The sequence below is a fragment of the Podarcis vaucheri genome (genome assembly GCF_965113315.1).
Source record: "Podarcis vaucheri genome assembly, chromosome: 14".
In the NCBI taxonomy this organism is placed as follows: Eukaryota; Metazoa; Chordata; class Lepidosauria; order Squamata; family Lacertidae; genus Podarcis; species Podarcis vaucheri.
Window position 1 is genome coordinate 25,913,433 of NC_138752.1, and position 9,355 is coordinate 25,922,787.

The 9,355-nt window shown below is 41.3% G+C and overlaps 1 protein-coding gene across 1 annotated transcript; it reads left to right on the plus strand.

Moving 5' to 3' along the window:
* Nucleotides 1–1,797: 1,797 nt before the first annotated feature.
* PDCD7 (programmed cell death 7) lies at nucleotides 1,798–8,138 on the plus strand. Its single transcript, XM_082198620.1, has 5 exons — nucleotides 1,798–3,478; nucleotides 4,062–4,200; nucleotides 5,336–5,572; nucleotides 6,407–6,494; nucleotides 7,106–8,138. Exons 1-5 carry the CDS (start codon nucleotides 2,570–2,572, stop codon nucleotides 7,221–7,223), a joined length of 1,491 nt encoding a protein of 496 aa, XP_082054746.1. The 5' UTR covers nucleotides 1,798–2,569; the 3' UTR covers nucleotides 7,224–8,138.
* The last annotated feature ends 1,217 nt before the right edge of the window (nucleotides 8,139–9,355 follow it).

The window sequence follows — 9,355 nt, forward strand, 5'->3', positions numbered from 1 at the left end:
CTTAATTGGGATTTTGTTTTTAAGACCACATCCGGCTTTTTAGCCTATTTGATAACATTGGATCTCTCCTGAATATGATACATGTTCAGAAAATGTTGGCAGCGCTAATGGAAATCAGATCAAGTATTTTGCGTAACATCACACTGATTTATTTTTTTTTGGTGGACACTTGGACTTCAGTGACATAATGTTCAGAAATGAAATGTATATTATATTTTGTTCAGTTAAAAAAAATGCTCTCTTTTTTAGTGCTGAGCTGAAAAGGTAAAATTAATCCCTTTCTCCTTTGGAGCACTTTTTTGGCCATTTATTACCACTGGGAGCACTGAAAAGTTAATGCACCCCCTCCAAAACATACACACACACAAAACCTGCACTGCATCCTAACAGTTTGATGAAGGCAGCAGTGCACCATTGCAACCCTCTTTTCTCAACTTCAGTCAGCTGCAGCTGGTGCCATTTTTTGTTCCAATTTAGATTTCATCTCAGTAGCAATGACATAGCCAGATCTGATCAACTACAAGCCTGTGTGACAACAGTCACTGCAGTCAAACAATGCTAATACACTGAAATAGCTTTTTCCCATCATACGACAACAATCTGGCTGCATGGCAACATCATAGTTACTAGGAACAATGGGAAGGTTATTTTTCAAACTGTGAACCAGTACAAAAAAAGAAAAATTTTGAGGAAACATCAGCCCCCCTCAAAAGCTCCTTTTTTCTACTGAATGCATTTCCTGAAGAACTTTCAGCTCAGCCCTAGCTTTTTCAGTTCTAGAGTGCAATGCAGGTATTGCCAATAGTTGAGGAATTTTACAATAATTATACTACACAATTTGAGCAGGGAAACATAACACAAATATTTTGAATCTACTTTTGTTTGAAAGACCATTCAGTATGCACTAAATATCTTTTCTGCTTTAAATGCAGTGGGTGCTAGAGGTACTTATTTCGTTTATGATGAAAACTGCCCTTAAAAACTGGATATGAAAGATTTAGGACAGTACTTTCTGGTCCCCAAACTCCATATTAGTCAAACCAGCGGGATTGCTCTAGAATAAACAGGTTGTGGATTGACCTTATTTTAGAGCAAACTGCACCACTTTACGAAAAACTTAATGTAATGTGTTAAAAATAATTGGATATAATACCAAAGGGTTCATTCATTTTTACTTACCTTGATTAAATATCACATGTAGGTTTTGGAGGAAAAAATGGATATTACGAGAACAGATGAACCAGGAACTTGCTATACCTTTTTTTGACAGAACAAAGGTTTACAGGAAGAAATAGACCATAGAATATAGAAAATTCTATGCCAATATTTTAATATAGTACTTTTTATTGAACGTACTGGAACCATCATGCATCAGTTTTTTGGTGCCAGGTATTTTTCCCAGCCTACCTTCTTATAACATTAAGAGGCACAAGAAAGTAGCATATAATTGTATAATATTTTTCATGTAATCAGTAGTCACTGTTTGCACAAAATTCTTATTTAAGTTATAAGCTTAAAACGCCGGTCTGCATCTTGTTATTTTAAATCTTTTAGCAAAGCAGAGATTGCTTTGTTTTAAAAGTTAACTTGATCCTTTAGTAAAGTATTTGTAAAAACACAAAAGGACGTGTATGTTTTTGATTCATTTCTGAAATTAAAATCTGTACCTATAAGCTTGATGTCCTTCCTTCATGTTGAGGTGCGCTTATAAAAGTTTTGCTGAACTAGGTTCCATTTACACACTGATAGAATATTTTTTAAACTTGACACTGGCCACCAAGTGCGTTGGGTGGGTGTAGCAACTGGGCTGTTTGATTCTTAATCCTTTCCAAGCTTGTTATGAATGATTCTTCTTAATTCTGAAGTTGCAGGCTGCTAGGCAATGAGACTAGAAACTGGTGTAATGCCTCCAAGAGCACACAGACAATGGTTTCTTAAAACCCATGTCGTTTGGAGCAGGAGAAGCAAACTAGGTGTCCTGTGGTTTAAAAATAATAATTGCAGCGTCCTATATCTATTACTGTATTTTAGTGTTCTGTTGGAAGTTGCCCAGAGTGGCTGGGGAAACCCAGCCAGATGGGCAGGGTATAAATAATAAATTAATAATAATAATATTACTTCCTGTTCCTCCCAGATTTCTAGTAGTGTTTCTCCTATGCGTTTAACAGAATGTTAAGTCTCACAGAAATGAGGGGCTTTAGGTTGTCCATTATTGAAGTAATTGCAACTGAGCATACCATTGTTGGCTAGGAATAATAGGTAAAATGCTTTACCTGGGGGTGGGGGGTAAGGAGTGCACTAAGGAGACGGGGTATGTGTGGTGCTTGGGGGCAAAGCAGCATAACTTGCCATGCACCTAAAAGGTTGCTAGTACATTCCGGTCCCGGTGCGGCTGACGGGAGCTGCAGTCTAAAATCAGTATCCGACAGGTGTCGGATTCCTCCTAAGCTACAGGGGGCGCCGCTCTTGTCGCCACCACTTCCGCTTCAAACCGGAAGCGATGTCCGAGGGCGAGAGGGACGGCGTCCCATTCTGCTAACTAGGCCCCTTGAGGCGTGAGGGGGGCGAGATGTCGCAACAGCCGCCGCCGTTCCCCTCATCCTTCGCGAGGCCCCCTCAGCCCCACTACTTCCCGCCGACGGGGGCTCCTCCGCAGGGTGTTTATGGCGGGCCGCCGCCTCACCACCCTCAGTTTCCTCTTTCCCCGTTCCCGCCTTTTTCGGCGGATGGCCGAGGCCTTCCTACTCCCGCTTACCCGCCGCCATTCCGGCCGCCGCTGCCCCCTCCTCCATGGCAGCAGCAGCAGCAGAAACCTCCGGAGCTGCCCTCGCCTCAATGGAGGCCCGCGGCGCCGCCTTACATAGCCGGGGAGAAGCCAAGGTTCCCGCCTCCGGAGCGGCCCTCGCCTCAATGGAGGCCCGAGGCGCTGCCGTTCGTGGCCGGGGAGAATCCAAGGCTCCCGCTCGGGCCTGACGCTGCTGCCTCAGCCGGCGGCCTGAGGCGAGGCGACGGCGGCGACGAGAGCGAGCAATGGCTCAGCCGTTTCTTGGCTTGCCGCCGCACCGAAGGAACCGCCGCCGCCGCGTCTCCCCCGAAGCCGCGCGGCTTGAAGCCCAGCCAGGCGGGCCCTTTGGCGGCGGAGGCGCTGCGGCTGGTGGCGCAGGTGACAGCGCTGTGCGGAGCCTGGCGGCTGCGGGACGACCACGCCGAGGCCGAGGAGGTGGCCGAGGCCGAGGCCCGGCTGGCGGAGCTGCGGGAGGTGGTGCGGCCCCTGCGGGTCGAGGCAGCAGCGGAGGATCCCCTGGCCCAGCTGCGCCGCCACGCGGAGAAGAGCCGCAAGAAGAGGCTGCGGCGCCAAGCGCGGAGGCAGGAGGCGCGGGCCGCTCGCGAGGAGGAGGCGGCCCGCGAGGCCGAGAGGGAGGCGCGGATCGAGAGCTGGCGGGCCAGGCGGGCCCTGGAAGTCGAGGAGAGGCACCGGGTGGGTTGCGCTTTGAGGGATGCCCACGAATTCCCCGCAGGGTAGTCGGTGCTTTGGGGTTTATTGGCTGTGTTTGCCGTGCTGGAAGGGGCTGATGGGAGTTGTAGTCCAGCGGAGGGCACAGGATCTCTGCTTTAGGCAAACCTCTGTTGTTCACATCCACCTGCAGTGTTGAGATAGGACCCTACATTACTGGGTTGTTGCAGGGAATAGCAAACTGAATTGTTTTGAACACTACATGTGTTTTATTAGCTGCACTAATAGTGCTAAATAATTATTTATAAAATATATACTGCTAATTAAGAATAGCAGCATGGCTAATAGCAATTATACATAAAACCATTCAATAAAAGTCATTTAAAAAAAGGTTTCAAATCAGCTATTTTGGAAAGATGTATTCTTCACTGACTAAATAAGCCTGAAAATTTTCAGCTGGTGTTTAAAGGGTGAAACAAGGCACCTGCTGAATCTGTACTCTCTAGAGAGAATATTGTTATTCTCTACACCAGTGTGCATGTGTCACAACTCTCTTACATTCTTACATGTGTTCTTAATTCCTTTATTCATATTTTTGCCCATATAGGAACAAGAACTTAAAGCTGCTGCAGACAGTGTGTTATCTGAAGTAAGGAAAAAACAAGCAGACACAAAACGTATGGCAGAAATCCTGCGTGGCTTAGAAAAGCTTAGGAAACTAAGAAAAGAAGCAGCAGCGAGGAAAGGTAAACGTGACTCAGAATTGCATGTGCTTTTTATACTCCTTACTTACATATAAGCTGAAACATAGCTGAAAAGCTGTTTGTGTAATGGCTCCAACATTTCAGTCAGGCTTGTATTGCTTATGTATTGTTTATAAAATATTGTTCAATATATAAATTAGGTCCTGGAAGACTTGTATTGTTAAAACAAATATTTGGTTAAAAGCATAGCATCCTGCCCTGGATGAAGTGCACTCAAAGCATCTGTAAGGCACTGAAACCATTAGAACTTCTGAAGCATTTATGTTTTTTGCAAATATTTGTTATAAATACCCAGCATAAGGGATGCCTCTTCCAGTGACCTATTATGCTGTATGCTAGTGTCAACACACCTTGTTATTACCCAGCATTGAAAAGATGCAGCTGGACTAATTCTTCAATTCTGGTATGAAGAGCTGTAGAATATGGCAATAATGGAAAAGTTAACAAGCTATTTGAGGACGTCAAGAGACCCAAGGCTATAGACTCATTTAAGACAACTTTGCAAGACTATTTCCTTCATTGACAATGAAGAAGCTGACACACAAGAAGCCGACACACCAATATGTCCACTTATGGAATTCACAGACGGTCTTCTTAGGTGGCAGTGAAGAAATCAGTTAATAAACACAAGTTTCCAGTTTTTATTCAACGTAATTTGTATTTTACTGCACAATATACACATTTGCTTATCTGGTTTTTGTTTTTGTTTTAATCAAACACAGGTGCTTCTACAGGTTTGTTTTTTATGTTCCATGTTGTTATGTTAAGTGTTCATTTTTCTTCGGGGCTATATAATAAAATGTAAAATTCATAAATACCATATTTCAGTGAAGTTAGCTACTGCACCTGGTTCCTCCTCTGTCCTTGAACAGTGAAAAAACATGCAATTGGGGAGAGGAGGGAGAGGGAAATAATACGCACCCAAGCAACTGACCACCCTGTTAAAAGCAAGTGAGATAGGGTGTGTGAGGATGCCACCTCAGAGCAAGATTACTCACCAGTGGGGATGCTTTGATTCTCTTGTTTACATGCATTTCACTATTCTGGATCAGTATGTGGAGGAAAAGTCAAGTAATCTGGTGTGGGTTGTGGTTTCTGTTCTGTTTTTTTGCTGCAGGTGTTTGTCCACCCCCAGCTGCAGATGAAGCCTTCGAGAATGAAGTCCAGAGCTTAAGAGCATTGATAAAAACACGCACTGAACTCTATGAAGCTGAAGAACGAGCTCTGCGGGTTATGCTGGAAGGAGAACAGGAAGAGGAAAGGAAAAGAGAAATGGAAAAGAAGCTGAAGCGGGAAAAGGAGAAACTTCTGCAGCAGAAGCGGGAAATGGATTCAAAACTGTTTGGGGATCCAGGTAACATTCAGCGTATTGTTTCTCAGGGGTTGTATTCAGTGTAGTGCTAAGTTATACTTGTCTCACTGGTGAAATGTTTTGCACCAACAGATCATTGTTGTGCAAGAGAATACATAAGCAGTTTGCTAGCAAATGGTGCACAGCAAATTGTGCAGTCTGTTGCACAGTGTGTTTCTGCTAGTGAAACACTTGTGTTGGATTCCTCTATTGCGTAACATTAAAACTCACCCATCCGCTCACAGTAGCTGACAGAAAATGTTGGATACAGTCCCAAGTGCTTGTTTTACAATGCAGGCGTATTCTCCAGCTATCAACCCACACCAGAGATAGTTTATGTTTAAATCTTAATTATTTTATTTCATAAAGTTTATACACTTCTTGATTGTAGAAATTCTCAAAAGTGGTTTACAAAAAGGCACAATGATAAAATCGAGAAAAATTCACAACCATATTTTAAAACATACAAAAGTTAAAATACTAAAACAGATTAAAATTACTTCAAGCAGCTGGGTAGATTTATCTAAACAAGAATGTTTTTAGCAGGCACCAAAAATAGTACATTGAAGGCACCTTCTTAATCTCAATAGGCAATATTTGATTGCAGAGAGTCATAGAATAAAATGATGGGAGCTACTTCCTGATTTTTAATATATTTATGCAATCCCTATGTTTCTATCAACATGTCCAGTTAGGATTTTATGTAACGGTATTATAACAGTCAGTTTTAGTATTCTCTGTAGCAAATAATGTATGGCTTACATTCTTGGGATATGCTTCTGTGTCTGGTAGTTTTTCATGGCACTTGTTTTTCTTAATTATTAACCTGTTTTACAGAGGAATTTCCCCTTGCCCGCCTTTTGGAGCCCTTCACACAGTATTATTTGCAGGCTGAGTATTCTGTGCCATCTCTTATCCAGATCAGGTAAGTTTAATCAGTGTTGTAGTAAAAATAAAGCTGTAACAATTTTATCAAATCTTGAAACTTACCTCCTTTTTTACGTTGTGGTGTAGTATTAATTCCTATCGGATATTTGTTGTAGCAGTTACTGTTCAAGTTGCAGTCAGCAAAACTGTTGTTGCTGCTAAAACTTCCCTCTGGACCCAGATAGTGGCATTACCAAGAATAAGAGACTGCTTTACTGGGTCTCCCAAGAGCCATGTCTTTACTTCCCTACAAGTTAGGGGATGCCATGTACCCCTATGAGGTACTTGGGGATACTGTAGTAGCGGACAGTGCAAAACATGTCTCTAATGCTGTCCACTGACAAGGATCCGTTGGATCCGTTTCTCTCTTTTTTATCCTTTTTGGATTGTTTGTGGTTTTTTATGTTGGTGTATATGTCAGAAATAAAATAAAAAGAATTTTCCAAAAAAAAAAAGACAAGGATCCGTTGGGTGGCCACAATGCTTTGCACTCGTCTCCCCAACTCACATCAACACTTAAGTTGTAAAATTAATGGTGGGAAATTAAGATTTCAGGAGGATTGAACACAGTACTCAATATGCTGCATAACTAACTTTATTATGTTTAAGGCATGAATGGGATCGATACCTGGTGCCTACAGATCATCCTGAAGGAAACTTTATCCCACCAGGATGGGTCATTCCCTGTCAACCTTCTAGTGACATCTGGGCTACAGCTGTTGGATGATGTGTTCAGAGTCTAAAACAATAGCAACACAAGTGATAAAGCATACTTCATTAATTCCTTTGAACTTGAAAAACTCTGAATCTTTTTCTTATAAAGCAGGGGCACAGAATACATAAGATGAATATGCAACAGCTGATTCAGAAGACAAATACTGCCCCCCAAAAAATGTATTCCGGAAATGTGAATCTCTGCTTAGTTACCCTGGCAGAGATTTGCTTCAGATCTTGTTTTTTAAAACACTGTTTGGAGGAATTTAATTACAACAGCATTGCACATTATCTGCTCCTGCGAACTTTAAAAGCAGGACATTTTTCCTTAGAATTTTTAAATGTATTATTTCTGGACAACGGCATCTATAGCAGGGAAATTAATTTGTCATGGGCATGTGTAGCAGCAAAACCTAACTTGAGAACCTGTGTCATTAACTGCATCCTGCTGAGGCGAAATACAATCCCAGGGCCATATAACTTAATGCAGCTGCTAAATATTGTTGCATGTGTTTTTAATGTTCTGACATTTCATGGGAAATCAGGTAATAATCCTGAAGCAACATTAAAGACTGTCACTGAACTCTTTAGAGCCATATCCTGGTTCTCAAGTTTCAGCTCTTTTTTGAACTCTCATTTTAAAAATTGCCTCCGTGTTTATCTTGGTCTTATGTGCTGTTACTTAAGTGAATTGACAGATGTGGTCAATTATCGCCTCCTTGCAAGTTTGGTGTAGTGGTTTTAAAAGCGAAAACACTAAGATGAAACAACGTGGAGAGAATTAATAGCATCGTTGCTTTTTTGTGCAACTTGCACCTTAATTTTTTTAAAATGTGCATATAAGATGTACATACTCAGGAAAGCATTTTTTCTATCATCTCTTAAAGTAAGAACACTAGAGAAGTGATACAAGTTAGGGTATTTGTGTTAATTTGGTGTTGCATAAACAGTTCCTGTGCATGTGAACCAAAAAACCTGAACATCTAATGTTTACAAACCTTGTAAAATAAACTTCATTAGCATGGTAACATATTCTCCATGGCCCCTGTTATTTGAAGGTTGCAGAACATTGTGGGATTGTCATTGACAAAAAAAAATGCTGTTGACACAATATAACTGATGATATGTTGATAGGCTATCATATTCTGTATCAATTGAATCTTTAGTTCAGGGGAAAGAAAACGGCCTTTCCCAAACATTTCAGTGTAACTTGACCTCTGATACTAAATTTAGCAGCTTGTTACAAAAATATCTACCAAAATGTTACATCAAATTTGAGGGAATTTTTCTTTATTCTTTTGTTCTTTGAAACAAGGTTACATAAGTGCCTGTGATGAGGGGAGAGAATGCAATGTGAAACATTGTCAAGAATTGTTTGTAGCACAAAGTAATAAAGATGAATTTTATTTGTACTTAAAAATAAAAATAAAGAACAGTTCACATTCTTTGTAGCTGTCATTTTTAAATAAATGGTTTTCTTCCCAACTGAAAAGGTCAGTGCAAGCTATTGGAGTTTGACACTGTCCTTTGGTAATGGACAGTGTCAGCTATTACTATGTTCATTTATGAATTCCTTCGCAAAGCAACTTGCAGTATAATGCCATACACACACACACACACACACACAGTTACAAGAATTGCATATATAGGGAATTTTTAGGGGGGGGGGAGTTTGAAACAAGAACATGCCTAAAATCAGTTCAGATTCAGAACAGATGCCAACCAGGATAAAGAATTTAGAAGGCTTGTTGAAAGAGAACGTCTTTAGCTAGTGCCAAAAAGCCAAGAAACAAGGTGCCTGTCTTGATACGCAGTGGTAGGGAATTCCAAAGGATAGGTGCCACCACGCTTCAGGTCTTAATTCCAACATCATGCAGAATGGACCTCCTGTCTTGCAGAACACTGACTGGTTGGCTATGTAGGGACTGAGATGGTCTTTCATGTATCCTGGTCGCAAGCAATAGTGGTTTTTACACCAGTTCCAGCACCTTGAACACAGTGCAATAACTACTAGGAAATACCATTTTGCTAAAGATAAAAACTTGCCCTTTTATTAACATTATCTCTGCCTTATTTTTTATTTTATTTACCAGACAGAGTAACATGCATGTGTGTTCTAAAGCAACTCCATTGAATTAGTATCTT

Excerpts from the sequence above, each read along its gene's own strand:
- PDCD7 (XM_082198620.1), top strand. The coding sequence starts at position 2,570 with ATGTCGCAACAGCCGCCGCCGTTCCCCTCATCCTTCGCGAGGCCCCCT. Across the intron at positions 4,201-5,335 it reads AGAAGCAGCAGCGAGGAAAG|GTGTTTGTCCACCCCCAGCT; the intron begins GTAAACGTGACT and ends TTTTTGCTGCAG. Across the intron at positions 5,573-6,406 it reads AAAACTGTTTGGGGATCCAG|AGGAATTTCCCCTTGCCCGC; the intron begins GTAACATTCAGC and ends CCTGTTTTACAG.